The following is a 23,594-nucleotide window of genomic DNA, read 5'->3' on the forward strand; positions in this document are numbered from 1 at the left end:
TTCCGGTTTACCTAAGGAACCGATCATAAGGACTAAATGTGTATAGTTAAACAAGTTGAAGGGACAAATATAAAAAATAAAAAAAAAAAAAAAAAAAAAAAAAAAAAAAAAAAAATCTAAATAACTAAATATATAAAAAACAAAAAATATATTAACTTTTTAAGTTATTATGCCAGTTTAACTACAACTCAAACTCAATTTCTTTAAAATGGAAGGGGGTGTACACAAACTTCAAATCTATGGTCACATTAGTGCAAAACCACTTGACCAACGCAATCACTACCTTTGAATTCCACATTTTGGGTCATTTGATTCAACAACCCGTTCATCATATCATTCCACGAATTCACAAACTTCAAATCTATGGTTACATTGTATTTAGTGACTGAACAACTCATGAGCGATCTTTAATGTAATGCTACAATGCGTTTTCCAAGTTCCCATTTTGGTATCTACCATGCCATTGTTTTTCTTTAAGACATTTCATTAAATCTGTAATCGACAATTTTTGTTTCACAAGGTATAAATCCGTTATAAATCAACAATTAGAAGCAAGGTAAGGGATAGATTCCAAAAGAGCAAGAAAAAATAACCCAAAATTACTTTACCATAAAGTGGCCCCCATAAGAATCTTATCATCTCACTCATCTTCACATCTCACTGGATATCATCCGTCCACGTCAGCATAGATGGCTAAAAAAGCCCCCACATTTCCCTTTAGGGCAGCTTTCATCAATCAATCGGAGAAAACCACCACCAGTCATCACCAGCAAATTAACCAGCGACCACCACCGGATCAGGCAACATGGCCGCTGCGACTGCCACTGCTGCCGCTGCCATCGGCTCTCCTTTCTCCAAATGTAACATAAAATCAAAGCCGTGGTCTTCTGATCCTATATTTCTTAAATTAACATCTACAATACCCAGATTACAATCATCATCAGTATCTCATTCTCTTACGAGAACTGAGGCAATACCCATATCCGGAAAGTGGCGGGTGCTAAGGGTATCAGCTTCGGTGGCGCAAGAAGAAGCGGCAGTATCGGCGACGGAGGAGGAAACCCTCGAGCAAGAGGAGGAACCGGTGGTCAAGGAAGAAGTGCAAGAAGTCTCCGGTGACGGAGGAGATCAACCCGAGGCAATCAGTTCTGTACATACCAAGCTTTACTTCGGGAATTTGCCGTATCTCTGCGATAGTGCTCAGCTCGCCGGAATAATCCAAGATTACGCTAGTCCGGAGCTTGTTGAGGTACATACATCTCAAATTCTCCATCTTTATACACCCAAATAATTGACTGTTTCATTAACATCAAAAAGATTGATTCTTTTCTACACCTATTGTTCAAAATCCATGAGTATTTCCTCGATCTCTTACAGTGTTGGTTTACACAGATTAACTTTCGCCAAAAGAATTTAAAAAGATCATCGATTCATATTGTTAAAGTTATATATTTATGGATCAAGTTCTTGATCAGGTACTCTACGATAGGGACACTGGTAAAAGCAGAGGCTTTGCGTTTGTGACAATGAGTAGCATCGAAGATTGTAAAGCTGTCATTGAAAACCTCGATGGAAGAGTAAGCATTCACATGACATGACAACATAGAACATTAGATGGTTTCAAATTACTTAATCAATAGAGTTTCATGTCTGTTTACAGGAATATGGTGGAAGAACATTAAGGGTGAATTTTTCTGATAAACCAAAGCCGAAAGAACCATTGTACCCTGAAACAGAGTACAAGTTATTCGTCGGAAATCTTTCATGGTCTGTTACCTCCGAGAGTCTAACAGAAAAATTTAGCGAACATGGCAATGTGGTTGGAGCAAGGGTTCTATATGATGGTGAAACTGGAAGGTCTCGTGGTTATGGCTTTGTGAGTTACTCCACGAAATCGGAAATGGAGTCAGCCCTTCAGGCTCTTAATGGAGTGGTAATAATTTAATAACTAATAACTAATTACTTCAAATTATCTTGATTTCATGGAAAAGAAAAGATTTATGTTTCTTGTTTTTAACAGGAGCTAGAAGGGCGATCAGTGAGAGTTAGCTTGGCACAAGGAAAAAAGCAATAAGAGTAGCCAATATTCAAGATTTCAAGATTTCAAATTCAAGAACATAAGGCATACTTGTAGCAAAATGTATGGAGTCCCTTTGTAGAAAGAAAGAAATTAATCAGAAACCATATTGGCATTTAGCAATGGGATAACAGTTTGCTTAGGTTACAATCATTATATTTCTTGTGTCATGTTTTCTACTTTTGTTGTTGGTTTTCTTATGATGTTCTCACATGTTGACGTAGGGTTGCTAGAAGAATAATATTTTTACACAAAGTTTTTTACTTTACAATGCACTCAATGAAGTAAAACAAGCAACTAAAATCAAGGTTGCTTGACAAGTTCCTATGGAGTTTGTAGTAAAAGTAAAACATTTCCAAAGATTTTGAACGTTTTTACATTAAAACAAACACATATGTAGAGAAAGATGCATTCTCAAATTACCTAACGAATTTTGATATTTCAAAATTAACTTATGCAAATGTTTATGTAACTCATGGATGATGTCAATGAAGAAACTCTCTTGGATCAGTAACAAAACCAGTCAAAGCCGAAGCTGCAGCAGTGTAGGGAGAAGCTAAATAGATTTGACCAGCTTTGTGTCCCATGCGACCTGGAAAGTTCCGATTGGTGGTTGATAAACAAACCTGCCATTATCAAATGAATGTCAGCAGAAGCTAAATAACACTCAAAAGTTGAGAAAAAAAATGGAGTTTTGAAGTTAAATAGGCATTAAAAGTATGTGTTTGAAAAAGGATACTTGCCTGAGGTTCATTCATGCGTGCATAATTATCCAATGGACCACCCACACAAGCACCACAACTAGGACTCCTAGGTGAATCGCAGCCCGCTTGTTCAAATATCTGGGAACAAGTTTTTCCACCCGAACCTGGCACTGGTAGGGTATACAAGTCCATCCACACCTACCAAACATAAAATAAAAACATTACTACTCTTGAAAGTTCTATGTAAAAAGGTCATCTTCCTCTAAGTTGGCTTACCCTAAAAAAGCATCATGTGAGATATAAATCAGGTACACAACAGTCTGTTAGATATAAATTAAGTACACAACAGTTTGCTAGATATAAATCAGGTACATAACAGTCTGTTAGATATGAATCAGGTACACAACAGTCTGCTAGGTGACTGCTAGCTTAGCGTGCACCACATTGGAACTGAAACTTCTACATTACAACTGTTGAGACTCGAACCCTTGTGTGTTTGTGTTTTAAGCATTAGTATCATGGTAGTTGTAAAAGTATTGAAAACCCTTTGTAGCATTACATATAATACTTTAAAGCACAAACCTTTTGTGTAGCTGGGACAATGAATGTGGGAACTTTGACCTTACCATTACCACCCTGCATGTTATATAAATAATTTTTTAAATATAGTATCATAAAAACTTGACATGTCTATAAGTACACATTAGATATTAGATTTATTTGCACATAATATCACAAGTTTATGCAAAAAAGTTATTCTTCTAGCAACCCTTAGGCTGACCCAAACTGCTCGACCCCAGGAGAATCATGGTGCACAGTGGCCTACTAGACGGTTGACATAAGAGTCCAATGCACACTTGGGGCATAATATCAAAAGTAAAACAGCAAGACACCTAAAAGCTTACGGAAGCTAGGAACACTCTAGCAGCAGCTAGAAAATCCTCGGTTTTGCCACCTGTGCATGAGCCGATATACACTCTGTCTAGTTTCACATCCTTACATTCTCGTGCTAAAGCACGATTATCAGGAGAATGTGGCTGAAATATGTAAAAGAACACAAGTTAACATTTTAATATTATATCAATTATCAAAAGCGTAAACTCAGAAAGAATGAAACAATATCTCTAACCTTTGCCACAAGTGGCTCCAATTTTGTGACATCAATTCTATATTCGGAAAGAAATCTGTATCCAAAGTTGAATAAGGTCAAGGATTTCACTTTTAAAATTTCTCAAAACAAGTTAAGAAGTAGAAAAATCATCTGGTTATAACATTAATGGTTGAGTAATTAACCTTGCTTGATCATCACTGTAGACTGGTTCATAAGGCATAGAAGTTTTGTCCTGTAAACAGGAGTGAATGGGAGAGGGGGGAGGTTACAAATCTTAGACATATAAATACATTTTAATTGAAGGATATCTTGTTCAATTATCCCACTAATTTCATAATTTTGACAAATGAAAGTATATATGTTGCCATTTAGTGACCTTAAACTTATTAAGAACTAGCTAAGGAGGCAGATGTGATATTGAAAAGATCACAGGAAAACTAACCTCAAGGTATTTAAATGTTGTAGCATCAGCTGGAACAATACCATTCTTACCCCCGGCTTCAACCACCATGTTGCATAATGTCATTCTTTCTTCCATCTACGAAATGAAAATGCAAATATAATTAATACATTTTGTATTTTTCGTGAAATAGTTCTATACCAAGGAGAAATTAAGAACAATCAAAACTTACACTTAAACTTTCCACAGTTGTCCCAACAAACTCCATTGCTTTATATGTTGCACCAGATACAGATATTTCACCAATTATCTACAATAAGAAGGTTAGTCAACCATGAGTTTTTAAAGATGTCATAATAGTGTGCCTATAAGCTTATTACATATAAATAGTGTGATTGAGTTTTATTACTTTATACAATATTTCAAGATTATTTGATTAAAAGATATTGTCATAAGGTAAGACAAAATTAAACTTACTTGTAGGATCAAATCCTTTGCAAGAAGATAATCCGGCATTTCTCCATCCATCACAAATCTTAAAGTTGGAGGTACCTATTAAACATGGTCACAAAGAAGAAAAGTAGAAAGTGTCAAGTACAAAGACAAATTGTTACAAAATAGATACATTTCGATAATAAAAAAAAAGGCGTACAATTTGTTTTCTATCATTCCAAAAAAGAATCAAAACTTTTCATTAACTTCTATCTCCAATTAAACAAAGGCCACTCGGACATAAAACAAGGGTTTCAAGTCTCAATAGCCACAGTATAGGAGTTTCAATTCCAATGTGGATTGGGCTCCTTACAGGCCTCTGGGCTCTTATGTCAGCCACCTAGTGGGCCCACTATGTACCTTACGTAGAGTGATGTGAGCAAACTCAGAGACGAATAATCATTTTGTAGATACATAGGTTGTGCAATACATACATACCCCACCATATTAAGCAAGGAAGATTACAACATCACACACAAATGAAGAATACTAATTTATCTACAAACCTTAAGCAAAAGCTTTCCGGTTCCCAACACAAAACCGGCATCCGTGTTTCCAATTCCGGTTGCAAACTGGCCAAATGCTCCGGCAGTACATGTGTGGGAATCAGTACCAAGAAGAATCTAAAAGAAAAGTAACATGTAAAGGAGTTAATTAATGAGACAATTTTCATATAGTAAGATCACATTAAAAATGTATCAAGTCACATAGATTAATTAATTAGAGGTACCTCTCCAGGTCTGCAATGGCCTTCTTGTGCAAGAGCAATATGACATACACCTTTATAATCAGGATTAGCCTGAAAAATTATGACTTATATATCTTTTCAATATCTATTATATAACGAATCTTTTGACAAAAAGAGAGAACCATATATACATACCTTGAAATTACCACGATCCGTTATATCATAGAAATACTTTATGTTTTGCTCGTTTGAGAAATCCCTTATGATATCGACATTTCTGTTTGCCCTTTCATCACTTGTGAATATATAGTGGTCAGGTATGATGACAATCTTTTCACGATCCCAAACCTTAAATATCCAAATTCATTTATATAAAGTTTAATCACTAAAAAAAGGTAAAAATGTGTGAATATGAGTAGATGTACCTTAGCATTGTTGCCAAATTCTTTCTTGAAGACTCCTATAGCACCAGGGCCACAAACATCATGGGTCATCAAAGTGTCAACGTTGACCCAAACATTCTCACCAGGGATCAGATTGGATTTTTCAGAAGCTCGAGAAAATATTTTTTCTGTCATCGTCATTCCTGTCTTTACCTGAAGAAAAGATTCATCTACGTAATCAAAAACCCTCTTTACGTTACATAAACTCCATGGATATTGGAGCAAAGTTAAACATATAATCAAAGAGATGAATAAAGAAAGGGTCAAGACTCAAGAAGAAAAGAACCCAACTGAACCGGTTGTTGATGGTTTACGTTCAGATGTTTGTGGTGTCATGATAGAAAGGATCTTCCTTGAAGCTTGTTTTTGCGTGGAAATGGTGATCGCAAATGAGGGTTGCGCATATTGATCCCCATCTTTCTGGGAAATCTGAAGATTCAGATAACAAGATTTGTTAAAAGGATTATTCGGTGATGAAAATTTTGACTCGAAAATAGATATGTAAGTAGTAACCTTGTTGAAGAAAGAGGAAGAAGCTGAAGAGATTGAACATGAAGTCGCCATTGATGAATGATGAGATGATTATGCGTTGAGTTGGTGGAGAACTGTTTGCATTATCAATGGAGAAGACTGGTCGTTGGGAATAGTTTGGCGGGCGCATACCATTTCCCCTACGACAGTTGACTATATATATTAGAATATTATAAATAAATAAATAAATTAGTAAACACAAAACATTACAGTAGAAATGAATATGATCTAAAACTAAAAATGTAAAAGAGTAGATTAATAGCATAGTCTTGCAGCATTTCAAAAATTTTGAAATTCACTAAACTCTCCGTCCCTTATCCTAACAATATTAAAAATGTAAAAGAGTAGATTACTTCATCACTTTCATACTCTTCATCATCTTATCTTAATCTTAAAATCAAACTAAATTTAACCAAAATTAATCCTATATAACAACAAATTTTAAGTTCCAATGGCACTCTTGGTTAAGCAAATTGATAGCACAAAATTGATATGATCGTACAAAACTCTGGTGACATGTGTCATTAGGGTTCATTTAAGATGTGGACATGTAGTGGTTGTCTAGGCTAACAATAATAGGCATAATTAAGCAATAAAATTTGTAACAGAAGTAACATAGATCGAATCCATGGTGAATGGGATATTAGTTTGTTAAGCCATATATAAAATGAGAAAGGTAGAAAAGAGGTATGTTTTTTTTGTTAGTAACATATTTTAAGCATAAAACCAACATGCAAAATGAAATAACCAAAGGAATGGAACCTTAGACTGAGTATATACCACTCTTTCACCACACTTGTTGAGTACCACGTTATCTTTCTACTCATTCATCTTTCACTCACCGAAATGGTCACCATTAATTACCTCAGTTTTATTTTTATTTTTTAAAAATGAAAATAATTTAATTTTAAAGTTCATAATTCAAAAATACATATATAATTCCAAAAAATTGATTAACAAACATAAAAATTAATTAAAATAAAAATATTGCATTACTTAAAAATAATAATTACATAATAAAACCTAGAAAACATAATTAAAAATTACATAATGAATCTAGAAAAAAATGTGTCACTCAGAATCATCGCCCTCGACATTGGCATCCTCGTCATCGACATTCAAATCTCCGGCCAAGTCATTGACGAACATATCTGAACCTTCATTTGATTCGTCAAACAAATTACCGTGCCAATACCACTCTACCTAGAGATGTATGTGAGCCCTATACATGTGTTCCACCAAATCAGCACTAAGGGAATGATGAATGTTATAACACTCCAAAATACGAGCCAAAAATTTCATTTTTGAAAACATACTTTTAACAAAACATTCGAATTAAAACATTTACTGATCATAGTATTTTAATAAGATATCGCATGTCTGGAAAACATTTCAATAAACATAATAATGTCAGAGTACAAATCTCCAGGAATTTCTCATGATGCGGAATACAAAGCATGTGTGTGATAGGCCGCTACTACGCCAGCTCCTTCCTCTTCGCAGAAGAGGTATCTGAAACCAAAACTGAAAACTGTAAGCACGAAGCTTAGTGAGTTCCCCCAACCTACCACATACCATACAATCACATAACATGCATATATCGCCAGGCATATCTGGGTGCCCGACCTACCCATTCGGTCCTCTCGACCGGATACTGTCTAGCATAACTGGGAGCTTGCCTCCCATTCGGTCCTCTCGACCGGATACTGACTAACATATATGGGTGTTGGTCTCCCCTTCGGTCCTCTCGACAGGATACTGAGTAGCATATCTGGGTACTGGTCTCCCCTTTCGGTCCTCTCGACCGGATACTGGGGACTATTTCACCCCTACTACTACCACATAACACATATATCTCGTAATCTATCTAGCATGGTTGGGCATGATCACCCCTTCGGGCCTATCGACCGGTAATCTGGGGACTATCTCCCCCTACTGTCACATAGCATCATATCATACTAGCACATAAACATATCACAAGTAGTGGCAAACCTAGATGATATCACAAAGACAATCATCTAACATACATCTCCTACTGGTGGGCCGACATTGTGGCCTTAGACCCACCGCTACGGAAGGTAACTCACCTCGATGTAACTGCTGATCTGTATGGGAATTAATTGTCTGTTGCTACTGCTGCTGCTCCGGAAATCCTCCGGCTATAATTCCCACAAAACACTCAATCAATCACTGCTAACTGACCCTTGGGGTAAAATGACCATTTTACCCCTGACCAAGTCATAAGTCAAGGTCAGAGTCAACTTTCAGTTGACCCGACTCACCGAGTTGGATACCCAACTTGCTGAGTCTCTATCCAATCCATTGACCTGTATCCCGTCTCTACTCGTCAAGTTAGGCGTTGACTCGACGAGTTCTCCTTCTAAACTGATATCCAAGTCCTTCATCCTACTCGCCGAGTTGTATGAACAACTCGCCGAGTTTATCTTCATCCGAAGAACACTTTATGTTGTGACTCGCCGAGTTGTATGAACAACTCGTCGAGTCTGTTCTTGATCTAAGAAGATTGTCTTGAACTCGTCGAGTCATGGCATTGACTCGCCGAGTTACTTCATGAGTGAGTCTGGCTTCCAACTCACTGAGTTATACCCTATGACTCACTACTCCAACTTGCAGACACAAAAGGGAACAACCCTGGGACTCGCGACCCGACTCGCCGAGTCAGATGAACGACTCGCCGAGTCGGCCAGATGCAAAAATGATACACGCGATTTTGCTTGGATCCAGCTCATTCCATTCATAGATTTGGGTTCCTAGGGCCTGGTTTACACGTAAAGTTTCCAACTTTACATGTAGAAATGCATATAATGGGGATTAGGGGCGAAATAATGGCTAAGAAGGTAGATCTAGGACATTCCATCAATTTACTCCCATAAAGTTATAGATCTGAGCTTGTGGAGCTCAAACAAGACTAGTTCTAGTGGATACTGATGAGATTAATGTTTCTTTTAATCTATGAAGATCGATAAGATCTTGAACAAGTTATGAAAACAATGACGATATAAACACAGTAAAATTATGGAACAGGAATGAATCAAACGTGTTGAATGATTAAAACAAAATCCTCAGAAGAGCTCGATTAAGAACATCAACTGTAGAGGATTGGAAGGTTACAAGTATGATCAAAGAAACCTTTAGTCGTCTGGAAAATATTGTATTCTCAGATCTCTAAAACCTTAACCTAATATGCATGCAAGCATAAGCTTATATACAAAGCATAAAAGACACACGGTTGGACAGGCCCAAACCGTAGTACAAAACATTATAAACAAACGAGCCCAAAAGACGCAATCTTCTAAGCCCAATAATCTCCCCCTTTGCGTCAATTTGGGGCGAGATCTTCACTCTGTCTTCAAAGCAGATGGCTTCTTTACCGTTTGAAAAATTTTCGGTATCAAAGCCAGAATATGATGCCTGAAGGTAATATACCAACGAAGCATATCTGTAAAGTTCTTCTTATCTGCTGTTGTGTTCTGTTTGCATCGGTGAATGATATTGATGATGTGCTCCAGACACTCTGTAGAGAACAGATGCTTGTCTACCAACGCAAACAGAAACTTGTGCTTATCCCCCCTTGTGAACATAACTGTCAGATTGGAAGAATCAATCTGCCCCAACTTCATTTTATGGACATCTCCGGTTTTGGAAGTGGGCTTGACAGTCGGTTTCTTATTCATCACCTTTGCTATTTCCTGATCCATAGTGGCTAGCTCATGGACATAGGAAGCCAACATTCTTTTAAGATGAGAAAGAATTGGTTCATATTCTCTCTGGTTGGAGAGAAGAATGTTGTAGAGCAAGATCCAATCGTGGGGGTTCAGACTGGGAAGATCTGCCAGAGAAATAAGATGTTCGGTGTTGGCAGTTCCTCTGTTGATTTTGAAATTGACGTTTACAAATTTCCCAGCCTGGGTTGGTTTCAGTACCTTGACTCTAATAATTTTCTGGGCACTCCAAGTCAAGTACTGAGGTTGACCGAATTTTAGATAGAAATCGATAAGCTCCCTGTCAACCTTCGGGTTCGGATGAGGGACGTTTGCAGAGACATCAAAGCAGTGAAAAGTGAAGGCTTTACGCGTAATGGGCATGTCGAACTGCGAGTCTTTGGAATTTTCACACTCAAAAGATGCAATCGGTTCCAACCAATAAATAGAAGGAAACTCAATTGCTTGAGTGATGAGTGTGTCTCTGTCCCAATCTGGGAACAGAGTCTTTTTAGCTTGAATAGCCTCCTCATCCTCCCGGATTTTCCTTTCTCTGGCTTCTGCCTCACGAGCTATCTTCAATGTTTCATCAAGCTCTCTGTCCCGTTTCTTGCGTTGAAGAGCTTCAGTAATGGTTTCATCTGATTCTGATTCGCTCTCAACTTGGACATGTTTACCAGAACCCGAAGCTACATTACCCTTCGGTTCTGTTTTGGACATACCTTCCTCTCCCCCTTGTCTCGGAAGAACAGGCTTCTCTGAGACACCCTTCATTTCACTTAGGATAGTGATTGCCGGAAGGAGTTTCGCCTGGAGATGCTGACGAATAGTGAGGGTTAGGAAGGGATCATGGGAGTCAAGAACACCGGTTAACAGATTTTTAACGTCACCAGCGCAACTCTGAAGAACTGCCCGTTGAGTTTGAAGCAAAGTGATTTCTTGTTGTGCCTGGGCCAGTTGAACCTTCTGTAAGTTAATAGTTGCCTGGTGCTTGATAACTACTTCCTCCAGGGTGCTCTCGGCTGCCAAAGAGGCAAAACGTGAATCCAAAGATTTGAGAAGTGAAGTGGATTCAGTTTTGAGGTCAGCACGCAGAGCCTCAAATTTCCTGGTTTCTCCCTGAAGGGTGGCTGTGAACGAGTCTACTGACGCTTGAAATTTGGAAGCATTTGAGTCAGCATGAGCCTTGAGAGAATCAAGAAAGATCTGAGTTGTATGAACAACCTCAGAAACTTCCTTAGTGGCTTTGGAGCATGAGGTCGCTGAATTCTCTACGGCGTCAGTAGAGCGATCCAAGGCTTCGGTGTAAGTCTGGATCGCTGACTCGATAAAAGCCTTCAGCACAGCACCCCCATATGCTTTACTGTCAGCCAGCAGACTATCGAGTTTTGCGTGAATCTCTTGAAGTTGCTGACTTGACACAGGGGTATCTGTATCGGTGTCGGTAGGGATCCGGTAAGGGCTGTAATAGATGGAATCAAATTCTTCATCATCACCCCCTAGGGTAGCACCGGAGTTGGAAGATGGAGAAGGGGAGGATTGAAGATTGATGACCGGGGTTTCAACCACAGAAGCAGCCCCCGTATCAGATACGTTGACCGTTACTGGTGGTTGGGTTGTGGTTATGGTGATAGATTCGGTGATAATAGGTTGGGAGATAGAAGATGAAGGTTGAGAAACGGTGAAGGGAATAGTGGTTTCGGTTGAGGTTTGGGGAATTGATGTTGGAACAGAACTTGAGATGTTCTGTTTGGGTGATTGGGTTGGGGTTGGAAATTTTGGGGAAGAAGGAGGAGAAGGAGATTTGGTAATTTGGGGAGATTTAGGTGGGGTAGGTGAGTTTTGTGGAGACGAAACGGGTGCAGTTTCGGGTTTAGGATTAACGGCTGGTGGGGTAGGTGAGTTTTGTGGAGACGAAACGGGTGTAGTTTCGGGTTGAGGATCAACATCTTCTGTTTCGGATGGTGCATTCTGTTTTGATTTAGAAGGAGATCCTTTGGCTCTTTTAGCCATCTTCTTAACCTTTTTCGTTCTGGGCTGAGAAGGTTCCTCTGCTTCGGATTTGCGTTTGGAGGACCTTCTCTTTTTCTCCGTTTGGGGTGCGGGTTCCTTCATCTCAGCCTTCTCCTTTTTGCTCACTCTTTTGCCCCGGTTAGCAGGCTGATCCAGAGCCTCAAGAGCTACACGTTGTTCCTCGGAAAGAACCCTAGGAGGCAGGGGGGTTCTGGAGCTGTAGTCCGCCATAATCTTGCTGTGGGGCGTGACGCATCTGTACATGGACTCAGGGATTAGTCCATAGTGGAGGAACTTACTTGGATCTGAGAGAATGATTTTCTTGGTGTGGTATGTGGCAATTGAAGCCATAAGAACATCCTTCATGACAGGGATGTCAAGAGAATCAATGGCTCTCCTGGTTATGAGGGTCCAAAACCTGGCGCATGAAATTTCTGAGTGCCTTGCGGTAGTGTTGAGACTCTGAACCACTTGAGACCAGAGAATTGACCCATAGTCAAGATTGATGCCGTTGTAAAGCCCGTACAGCATTGTAAGAAATCCTTTGCTGGTGGTGTCGGAACCACCACATCGCTCCGCTAAACCCTTAATTAAAAGGGTAAGCAATCCATTCCATTGAGATGGAAGACATGATTTCTTGACTTTGGCAACAGATGTTAGAACATCTGTATACCCCATCTCGTACATCATCTTAAAGAGCTGGGCGGTTGTGATGAAGTCTGGTGAAATGACAGAAGCATCCACGGCAAGCCCTAGAAGAGAGCAAAATCGTGTTTTGGAAACGGAAGTCTTCTTGTCGTGAATAGAGAAGTAGATACGGTCTTTGTTTCTGTCGTAGCTAGCGGTGGTGTAGACTTGAGATAGCAGGGACATAGGAACTGCCTCCACCTGCGTTAATGCCAATACCAATGGGGAATATTTGAGGCATTCCACCACGTAGAGCATATATGAGTCATAGACGAATGGAGACAACTCTATGATCATGTTCTGATTTGGTTTGATTGCAAGAAAAGAAGAAGAAGCAGATTGATCGTGAGCAGAAGAAGAAGTCGCCATTGTTGAGTTTTTGGAAGAAGATGAACAGTGGCAACTTTATCAGAGAGATAATGCTTTGAGAGGTAACTGCCAAAGAACACGATCACGTCTTATTTATACCGTTCTCAGGAGAGAGAAAATCGTGATGATGAGGAACCCAAAATGTCGCCTGAAAAAGCGCGATTAGAAGTTATGGTGTATTCAATGAAGACGTCAACACACGTGGGGTTGAAACGAATCCTTTGCACGCGCCCAAATCTTTTTCGTACCGTTTGAAATCCCTTGTGCCCTTGTTTGGTTACAACTGAAACTTAGAACCATGTGCCAAACAGCAATTAGAATGTGGGAAAAGAATTCCGTGCATAAGAGTGTGAAAGACAAGGAAATAAATCAAATGTGTTTGGAAGTGCGTGTTGTCTAAATAAAAGACAGAAGGCAGAAGATTCCGGGCAAGAATCGCGTCCTTCAGAGTCAAGAGAGACCTGAAGTGTTTGTGTGGTTTCCCGAGAAATACGATCAGTTGTCTTTAGAGAAACAATGAAAGGCGTCTTCTATTGATGGCTAAGAGGTGGCTGAACTCAAACCAAACATTAAGTCTTGACATAAAACTAAGTGTTGGTAGAGTTACCTGTGAGACCGATGTGATCTGTTGAACAGGTAGGAGGGAAGTATTTCATGATGGGAATGATATAGACAGAAATCTCAAAATAAATTAAACTGGATCTCTTTGGGAAGAAATGTCTTAGGACGAGACAGTTTCATAAAAGATCACTCATAAAGAAAATTTCCAAGTAAAAGCTTGAGTTAATTACTCACCGTCAATTCATTTTAGGTGTTGGATTTTGGGTTTCACTCAGAACGTGGTAATCGAATCTAAGATCATGAACTCAGATGTTGTGCAACCATAAGCCTCAGTGGTAAAGACCGAGAGCATCAAGGGTTACTTTGGGGAGCGAATGTAAGTGAAGAAGTTGAAGAGATGGTTAAGAGACCGAACGTACCTTCTGCTACATAAATGGGACAAAGCAGAGCAACTCATGTTGCAGATGAGTAAAAGAAGGTAGCTCTAGACCGAATATGAGAGAATAGCCTGATTGGGAAGAAACGATAGGTATTGATCGAATCATTAAGGCATGCTCGAGGTCATAGAGGCTTGAGACAACATACAACAGCATGCTTCTAGGGACGTCTAACTAGTCTTATAAGAGAAAAACATACCTGGATGAACGTTCCATAAGGAGATACTTGTATTCACTTGAGCAAGAAGTACATATACTAGAAATATAAAATATTTTTGAAATTTTGAAATTTACTTAGAGATAAATAAATACTGAAAGACAAAATTTGAAAGACAAAATATTTTTGTTAATTTTTAATTTTCTGAAAAAGAAATAAAAACGGAAAGATAAAATATTTTTGGTAAATTTGAATTTTCTGAAAAAGAAATAATAAAAAAAAAAAAACAGAAAGATAAAATTTAGACAAAGAAAAGAAGCAGAGATTTGGAAGAACCGAGCGGTTTGTTTGAATGAGCGCCTATATTGTAGAGGCAGAGAGAGACCGAGCAATCTGGTTGATTTGATTCCGTTATGTTATTAGAGCAGAGAGTAACCGAGCGGTCTGGTTGATTCGGTTCCTTGATTATACCAGAGCAGAGAGCAACAGAGCGGTCTGTTAGGTTCGGTTCTTTGATTTTACCAGAGCAGAGAGCAACAGAGCGTTCTGTTAGGTTCGGTTCTTAGATTTTACCAGAGCAGAGAGCAACAGAGCGGTCTGTTAGGTTCGGTTCTTAGATTTTACCAGAGCAGAGAGCAACAGAGCGGTCTGTTAGGTTCGGTTCTTTGATTTTACCTGAGCAGAGAGCAACAGAGCGGTCTGTTAGGTTCGGTTCTTGAATTTTTTTTTTTTTTTTTTTTTTTTTTTTAAATAGAGACATGAGGATTTGGGACCGATTCTGCAACCATCATGCCTAAGCCTTGCAATATCTGATTGAATGATGCTTCAGGCAGAGCTTTTGTAAAGATGTCAGCCAGTTGATCAGTGGTTCTTACGAAGTGAACTTCGACATTTCCATCTTCCACATGATCTTTGATGAAGTGATACCTTAGTGATATGTGTTTGGTTTTGGAGTGTTGCACTGGGTTATGACAGATCCTAATTGCACTTTCAGAGTCACAATATAGTGGGATCTTCTTCATATTGAGTCCATAGTCTCGAAGTTGACTTTGGATCCAAATCACTTGTGATGTGCATGATGCAGCTGCAATGTATTCTGCTTCGGCTGTGGATAGCGACACGCATGTCTGTTTCTTGGATTGCCAGCTAACTAACTTCCCGTCAAGAAATTGACATCCACCGGTCGTGCTTTTTCGGTCGAGTCCACATCCTCCAAGGTCAGCATCAGAATAGGCTTGAACGAAGAAGCCTGAGTTGGATGGATACCAAAGACCTAAGGAGGTGGTTCGCTTGAGATATCGTAGGATGTTCTTCACTGCAAGCATGTGAGGTTCACGAGGGTTTGCCTGAAATCGAGCACAATAACACACAGAAAACATGATATCAGGTCTGCTAGCAGTAAGATACATTAACGATCCAATCATTTGACGATAGAGCGTGATATCAACAGCTGGTTTGTCTAGAGATGGGGTAAGCTTAGTGCCGAATGCCATTGGGACTTTGACTTTTGAGTCTCCCATCATACCGAACTTTGCTAGGAGAGTCTTCGTGTAAGCTTCCTGATTAATAAAGATGCCTTCGGGTCCCTGTCTTATGTTTAAACCAAGGAAAAAGTTAATAGGACCCATTGAGCTCATTTCAAACTTAGTCTCCATCAGCTTTCTGAATTCAGCCGTTAAGCTTGGATTCGTGGAGCCAAAGATGATATCATCGACATAAATTTGAACTATCATAAGGTGGTTACCTTCCTTTTTGCGAAAGAAGGTTGGGTCAACCGAACCTTGTTTGAATTTAGACATCTTTAAAAATTTTGTGAGCGTTTCATACCAGGCTCTCGGAGCTTGTTTAAGGCCGTACACAGCTTTATCCAAAATATAGCAATGATTTGGATGCTTTTCGTTCACGAATCCAGGAGGTTGCTCTACGTACACCGTCTCTTCAAGTTCTCCATTAAGAAATGCACACTTGACGTCCATTTGGAAAACTTCAAAGTTCTTGTGAGCAGCATAAGCTAGAAATATTCTAACAGATTCTAGCCGAGCTACTGGAGCGAAAGTCTCTTCGTAGTCTATCCCTTCCTCCTGACAATATCCCTTTACCACCAGACGAGCCTTGTTCCGTATAACATTACCTTACTTGTCCATTTTGTTCCTAAAAACCCATTTGAGACCAACAATCGAAGCATCTGGAGGATTTGGAATTAGTGGCCAGACTTTGTTTCTTTCAAATTCGTTCAACTCGTCTTGCATTGCTTGAACCCAATCAGAGTGGTCGAGAGCAGTGTTAACTGTCTTTGGTTCAACTTTTGATACGAAAGAATTGAACATGCAAAACTCTACCTTTGAAAATAAGGAAGTTTGTTTTTCCTTCAGTTGGGATCGGGTCAGAACTTTTTCAGATACATCCCCAACTACTTGAGAGACAGGATGATCTCTGGTCCATTTGATAAGAGGAGGGTAATTTGGATCAACGGTTGGGTCTAATTCGGCATTGATTATTTCTTCTAGTTCAGATTGGCTATCATAACCGAGTGTCACATCGTCATGTTCTACCTCAGTTGGTGTACTTTGGAAGATATGAGGTTCGTGTGATTCTAGTGAGCCTGAGCTGACTGGTGTTGAGATTCCTTTGGTTGAAGTTATGGAATTTGGCTCCCCCTGGACTTGAGCGTTTGGCTCCCCCTCGACTTGTGTGCATGGCTCCCCCTCGACTTGCGTGCATAGCTCCCCCTCGACTTGAGTGCATGGCTCCCCCTCGACTAATACCAATTGATGAGATTAATGTTTCTTTTAATCTATGAAGATCGATAAGATCTTGAACAAGTTATGAAAACAATGACGATATAAACACAGTAAAATTATGGAACAGGAATGAATCAAACGTGTTGAATGATTAAAACAAAATCCTCAGAAGAGCTCGATTAAGAACATCAACTGTAGAGGATTGGAAGGTTACAAGTATGATCAAAGAAACCTTTAGTCGTCTGGAAAATATTGTATTCTCAGATCTCTAAAACCTTAACCTAATATGCATGCAAGCATAAGCTTATATACAAAGCATAAAAGACACACGGTTGGACAGGCCCAAACCGTAGTACAAAACATTATAAACAAACGAGCCCAAAAGACGCAATCTTCCAAGCCCAACAGATACTCAACCTATTACGAATTCTACTCATGCACAAGCTTGGAAAAGGTTAAAGAAGAGCTCAAAAGGTGCTCTAATGGGGTTTTAAGCATGCAAACAGAATAGAGTAGAGATATACCTCAGAGAACTCTGAAATAGCACCAAGATATCTGGTCTCCTTCTCCTCTTCTTGCTCCACTCTCCTTCTTCTCCCAAAAACCTCAAGGAATCACTCTAATCCCTTCAATCTCACAAGAAACGAGTTAGGGTTTGATGTAGGGCGCTCTGAGGGTGAAAGGGGGCGAGCTTGGGTCGCACAAGCTAGCTTAAATAGGGGGGCGAGCTTGGGTCGCACAAGCTAGCTTAAATAGGGGGCAAGCCCCTGGAATTAGGGTTTCATCAAACAGCGATGACTCGCCGAGTCCAGAATATGGACTCGCCGGGTCGCCAACTTAAGCATGCCCCCGGACCGCATCCCTACTCGGCGAGTCGAACCTACAACTCGCCGAGTCCAAGGCTAAAATGACAATTATTTAGATAAATTTTTGTGTACCAGGAACCAGGTGCTACAAATGTCATGATCATGTACTTCTTTTCTATTTTCCCTATACTCTTGCCTACCAACAACTATTCCTTCGACGTTTCGAAAAGCTTCATTTTTGTTGTATCGACATATCGCTCTTCATTCATCTTCTATAATCATAGAATGTAATATGATGCACATGTGTATTATGTGTTGCAACATTTTCACTTCATATGTCTGTGCCTCGACTTGTAATACTTGCCAACGCCTCTTGAGTACACAAAATATTCGATATATATCCTTCCTAGCTAACTGTTTTCTTGCTCAAACTTTTTTCTTTTTTGTCTCTCACACATGTGAACAATTTCACAAAAACAGAGAAGGTAGGATATATCTCGTTATTAAGATAGTACTCACGCTTATATGCTGCAACATTTGCTTCAAACGGTACATCGTGCGACTTGCCAAGATAGTCATTGAATACCGACGATTGGTCTAAAATATTGATGTCGTTGTTTGCACCAGCTGGACCTAAGAATGCATGTCGTATCCAAATATCATGTGATGTGATTGCTTCTAGAATAATTTATTACCCTCTATGATCGTCTCACATATATTGACCACGCCATGCGTTGGGGCACAATGCCAAAGACCAGCACATGCAATCGATGCTACCTAAGGTTCTCAGAAACCCATGTTTATTTTCATGTATTGTGTACAAATGATGGACATTGTTAATGGTTGGTTTGCTTCTATAAGTACATAATCATTGGAGAAAAACCTTTTCTATGTCTCGCATCCCCCTTCCATTGGAAATATGGAAATCGACATTCCAAATCGCCAACAATACATAAAATTAACTCTTTCCTCATCCGGAACTGTCGTTGAAACTTCTCAACGTATACAACTTCATCTGTAAAATAGTATTTTACAAGACGATTGTGCATGGCTTCACGATTTCTCCTCAACGAAGGTCTTCTTTTCTGAGTTCGTGAACATGAACTTTGACCTTGTCAGTTTCGAAAATACACCCTTGTTTTTGCCATGATGAGAACAACAAATAATCTTCTTCTTGCGTCATAGAATAGGAGGATGAAGATAACGATGATGACATTGTGGCTGAGTGAGTTTTTTGAGGGAATATGTAGAAATAAGTGTGAAAATTATGTTAGGTTTGTTTGACATTTATAGAGTTGTAAAAAAAATTAATAATTTTAAAAAATTTAATGTTGGAGCCGTTGAAGGTAAAATAATAAGAAAAAATTATGTTACCGTTGAAAAAGCAGAAAAAAACCGGTCTGTGATAAAAGGAGAGAGATGGCGGGGTAGCCACCCCTCACCCTTCCTCGTGTCGGACGAACCGTACGCCAGTATTACGTTTTTGGATGCGATTTCGTTCTCCGCTCGCTTTCCCCGCTCTGCTCCACTATAGATAGAAACTATCCAAAATCAAGAAGAGTTAATTCATGAGTCATGATGTAACATCCCAAAATTCATGACAAAAAATTTCATTTTTAATTAAGTAATTATAAAACCAATAGTCTGAAAACATCCATAGTATCATCTCATATCAAAACCCATATGTCAATAATCAAAACATGTCATAAGGAACAACATCAGAGGATAACTCCCAAAGATCTCATGTGCGAAAAACGTAGTGTGATGCGCTGCGATCATGCCGGCTCATTTCCTTCGAAGAATAAGTACCTGAAACCAAAACTGAAAACCGTAAGCACGAAACTTAGTGAGTTTCCCCATCATACCATATACCATACAATAAGCCTACTACCAAACATAATGAGTGTTGGCCTACCCATTCAGTCTCTTTCAACCGGTAATCGCCTAGCATATCAAGTTGCTGACCTACCCTTTCGGTCTCTTTCAACTAGTAACCGCCTAGCATATCAGGGTGCTAGGTAGTTACCAGTTGAAAGAGACCAAATGGGTAGGTCAACATCCATATATGTTAGGCGGTTACCGGTTGAAATAGACTGAAAGGGTATGCCAACACCCAGATATGCTAGACAATATGTTATTGTATGGGATGTGGTATGATGAGAGAACTCACTAAGCTTTGTGCTTACGGTTTTCAGTTTTGGTTTCAGATACTTCTTATTCGAAAGGAAATGAGCCAACATGATCGCAACGTATCACACTATATTTTTCGCATATGAGATCTTTGAGATTTACACTCTGATGTTGTTTTATCATGACATGTTTTGACTATTGATACTCTAGTTTTGATATGAGTTGATATTATGGTTGTTTTTAGACAAATGATTTTATAATTGTTATATTAAAAACGAAAATTTTGATCGTAAATTTTGGGATGTTACAATGAAGAGTTACATCAAGACTTGGGAAATCCATATCAAAAACGATTTACACATATTACACGGGGTACACGTCAAAAGTAGGAGTCTATTTGTACGTTTTATTATTATTTGAGTATATGTGATTTTAGTAATTACTTATATTTTTAATAGGTTTTTTATTCCATGATATTTTATAAAACCATAATTGAACACATAAACACAAACTACATACAAAACTAATCATAATACAAATAACCAACCATTACTCAAAATTAACGTAAAAACATTAACACAAAAAAAAAACATAAAGAAACGACTATTAAAAAAAAAAAAAAACCATAAACTCATTGAATGGAAACTCGTCCCCTAAGGCTATTACACGAGTCCACTTTGAATAACATGTACCCAACCATTAACCATTTTAGGAAGAAATTATTTTTAATTAAATTTATCAAAATAAATATTTATGTTGGTGGGTTTACTCAAATTTCATTTAAATATTGGTGATGATTAGAGATCAACTTTAGAACCGTTGAAACCGAACCGGAACCGATCATAATTTAATAAAACAATCTAGTTCCCGATTCTAATAATATAACAAAACCGGTATCGGTTCTAATAAAAACCGGTTAAAAAACTGGAACCGACCCGTAACTGTAAGAGTTAAAATATTGGTTTTTAAAATACCACAAATCATTTATATGAAGTCAGAATTATTTGATTTTTTTTTTTTTTTTTTTTTTTTTTTTTTTTTTTTCAGAATGTAACTTATTGTTTTTACTTTAGTTTACACTGAGGGTCGGGCCAAGACGATTGGAGGCCTGCGACAAAATAAAAAATTGGGCACTTTCAAAAATTTTATGTATTCGTATATTACATTATTTTATACATACATAACAATATATTTAAATTCGTACACCATAAAATAGGGAAAACTAAAAATACAATGCTATTAGAAGTACAAAAATACTAAAATTCGTACACCATAGAATGAGAAAAACTAAAAATACAATGCTATTAGAAATACAAAAATACTAAAGTCCCATCCCATTTGTTTCTTTATTAACTTGTTCAGTTCTGTTCCTGTACATAAGTTGTTGACCTCCAACTGAAGTAGATTTATCATTGACAAAAAGTTGTTAGGTGAATTGCTTAAATCCAGAATACTTGTTGTTAATAACCTGGAAGTAGTTGAAAAAACTATACAACAACAGAAAATTCTATACATATCAAAAACATAAAAATAGAAATAAAAAGAGTACCATTCATAAATAAAAAATAAGAACATTAACATTACAAATTGAAATTAAGTAATAAAGTTCAAGAACTGTCTCTAACTCAAAAATATTAACATTTGATGATGTCTCTAACTTGAACAGTCTCATAACAATCGAATTTAAAAAAAGAATAAGAAATTTCAAGAGCGATAGAACATACAAAGATTCACAGTCATATTATCAGAAATCAATTTCACCTTTAATAGTCGATTCTAAAAACTGAACCTTCAAATTTCTAGAAATTAAGAAAGAAATCCAATTGAGGCAGTTACTCGAACTCTCGATTCAAACATCTAGGCTAGATTCCTAAAATAAATCAAATAACCTGATTAACTTCCCATTGGTGCTATATCAGAAAAAGGAAATCGACAACAAGAAGGGAAACAATAGAGTTTCCCGTAGTTTGAAATCGTGAAAAGAACGAGACATAATCCGTCTCTCAATTTTAAAATAACATTCAATTCACTAATGGTTGTTGTGGACGAATTCAGAAAACCAGAATAGAATGAAAGAAATCGATTAACTTGAAATCTTGAATAAGAAATAGAAGAATGATCGTTAACTATTGCTTTTAGAGAAGACATCGTTTGGATTTTCCATGACAATGTTTGTATTTTCTATAGAAATCTGACTGTTGAAGAGTTACGACGTATTGGAATTAGGACGCATGTTAGGTAAGTCTTGTTCTCCCCCACACTCCATCTTTTGGATTAGTTCTTGATCAGAGTATTGAGGTTTGAAGTAGTCCAATTGGCTAAAAAGTAATGGACTGTTAATATATAACAAAAATAACAAGTTTAAAATTAGGGCCTTGTAGCATTTGGGGGCCCAGGGCGGTCGCCCAGCTTGCCCATGCCCACGGGCCGGTCCTGTTTACACTATATAAAAGTTATCATATTTTGGTTAACTATTAAATCAGATACAATATACGCACTGAAAGACAACATATCAATGCAACATTCTTATTTTATTATTTTTTTTATGTTTTAACATGTTTTTTTATTTTGTCACAGTTTTTTAAAATACTATAATTCACTTGAGCTAAAGGGTGTGATCATTACATCTTCACTTGAAAAGCGTTGCTACATTTGCATCATGTCATCTTCACTATCACATTATTATCATTTGAAAATGGTTACCACACCACATCATTTATATATATATATATATATATATATATATATATATATATATATATATTTATTTTTTTAACGTTAGATTAAATAAAGAAACGTAGTTTTAAACTTAAATAATCATTTTACTAATAAAAAATTAAATAAAAATATTACTAATTTTTAAAATTAAATAAACATATATATATATATATAGTTGAAGGAAAGGATTAAAAATTAAATAAATTTATAAGCGAGGGGTATAATGAAATTAAGAGGCTCAATATCAAGGACCATAATTGTAACTTCAGTTAAAAACAACAATAAATTATTTTTTAAACCCATTTTCATTCTTGGTTTTCTTCTTCACCCGTTTTCTAAAAAACCGGTTATTGGCCATTATCAAAATTCACAGGTTCAATCTATCCATTTTAAAACCATTTAACTACATCTAAACTCTCTCCGGTCAATACATCCATCGATTAAATATTCTTTCCCAATTAAATGGTATGTGAACATCCATGAGTAGCCCCATTACACAACATAACTAAATCTAAGGGATGGTGTTTACGTGTAAAAAGAACTCCATACATTTTATATGAAATCGAAATTACTTGATTTTTTTTAGAACACGTAATTTACTATTTATATTTTATAAAAAAAATTATATTTTAATTAAATAACCGAAAAACCAGACCCAAACCCAAAACCGACATGTTGTATCTAGGTTCTTATAATATTATAAAACCGGGTTTGGTACAGGTTCTGGTTCATAGTTACTCTCGGTCAAATATCAAACAGCTAAATAAATTATGAAAAAAATAATAATTTGACTGTATAATCTGTTTC

General features: G+C 37.6%; 2 protein-coding genes across 3 annotated transcripts; one reads left to right on the plus strand and one right to left on the minus strand.

Annotated features, from left to right (window-relative positions):
- Nucleotides 1-714: 714 nt before the first annotated feature.
- On the plus strand, nucleotides 715-2,256 carry LOC145031190 (RNA-binding (RRM/RBD/RNP motifs) family protein). The gene is made up of 4 exons (XM_078979705.1): nucleotides 715-1,249; nucleotides 1,476-1,577; nucleotides 1,661-1,933; nucleotides 2,021-2,256. Exons 1-4 carry the CDS (start codon nucleotides 806-808, stop codon nucleotides 2,072-2,074), a joined length of 873 nt encoding a protein of 290 aa, XP_078835831.1. The 5' UTR covers nucleotides 715-805; the 3' UTR covers nucleotides 2,075-2,256.
- A 122-nt stretch (nucleotides 2,257-2,378) lies between these two features.
- On the minus strand, nucleotides 2,379-6,570 carry LOC145031187 (3-isopropylmalate dehydratase large subunit, chloroplastic-like). 2 transcript variants are annotated; one of them, XM_078979703.1, is made up of 15 exons: nucleotides 6,429-6,570; nucleotides 6,207-6,344; nucleotides 5,898-6,068; nucleotides 5,668-5,820; nucleotides 5,515-5,583; nucleotides 5,291-5,407; nucleotides 4,770-4,844; nucleotides 4,525-4,602; nucleotides 4,335-4,430; nucleotides 4,075-4,124; nucleotides 3,911-3,965; nucleotides 3,687-3,818; nucleotides 3,364-3,417; nucleotides 2,821-2,979; nucleotides 2,379-2,703 (listed from the first exon to the last, which is right to left on the minus strand). In XM_078979703.1, the coding sequence occupies exons 1-15, from the start codon at nucleotides 6,477-6,479 to the stop codon at nucleotides 2,563-2,565; spliced, it is 1,539 nt and encodes a 512-aa protein (XP_078835829.1). In that variant the 5' UTR covers nucleotides 6,480-6,570; the 3' UTR covers nucleotides 2,379-2,562. The 2 variants fall into 2 exon arrangements, with proteins under 2 accessions (XP_078835829.1, XP_078835830.1); XM_078979704.1 differs by lacking the exon at nucleotides 3,364-3,417.
- Between the last annotated feature and the right edge of the window lie 17,024 nt (nucleotides 6,571-23,594).

Source organism: Lactuca saligna, chromosome 2 (assembly GCF_052625555.1).
Source record: "Lactuca saligna cultivar CGN05327 chromosome 2, ASM5262555v1, whole genome shotgun sequence".
Taxonomy (NCBI): Eukaryota; Viridiplantae; Streptophyta; class Magnoliopsida; order Asterales; family Asteraceae; genus Lactuca; species Lactuca saligna.

Coding starts and splice junctions, on each gene's coding strand:
- LOC145031187 (XM_078979703.1), bottom strand. CDS start 6,479: ATGGCGACTTCATGTTCAATCTCTTCAGCTTCTTCCTCTTTCTTCAAC. Junction 4,603..4,769: donor CAAAGGATTTGATCCTACAA/GTAAGTTTAATT, acceptor TTCTTATTGTAG/ATAATTGGTGAAATATCTGT. Junction 2,704..2,820: donor CACGCATGAATGAACCTCAG/GCAAGTATCCTT, acceptor TGATAATGGCAG/GTTTGTTTATCAACCACCAA.
- LOC145031190 (XM_078979705.1), top strand. CDS start 806: ATGGCCGCTGCGACTGCCACTGCTGCCGCTGCCATCGGCTCTCCTTTC. Junction 1,250..1,475: donor CTAGTCCGGAGCTTGTTGAG/GTACATACATCT, acceptor GTTCTTGATCAG/GTACTCTACGATAGGGACAC. Junction 1,578..1,660: donor TTGAAAACCTCGATGGAAGA/GTAAGCATTCAC, acceptor GTCTGTTTACAG/GAATATGGTGGAAGAACATT.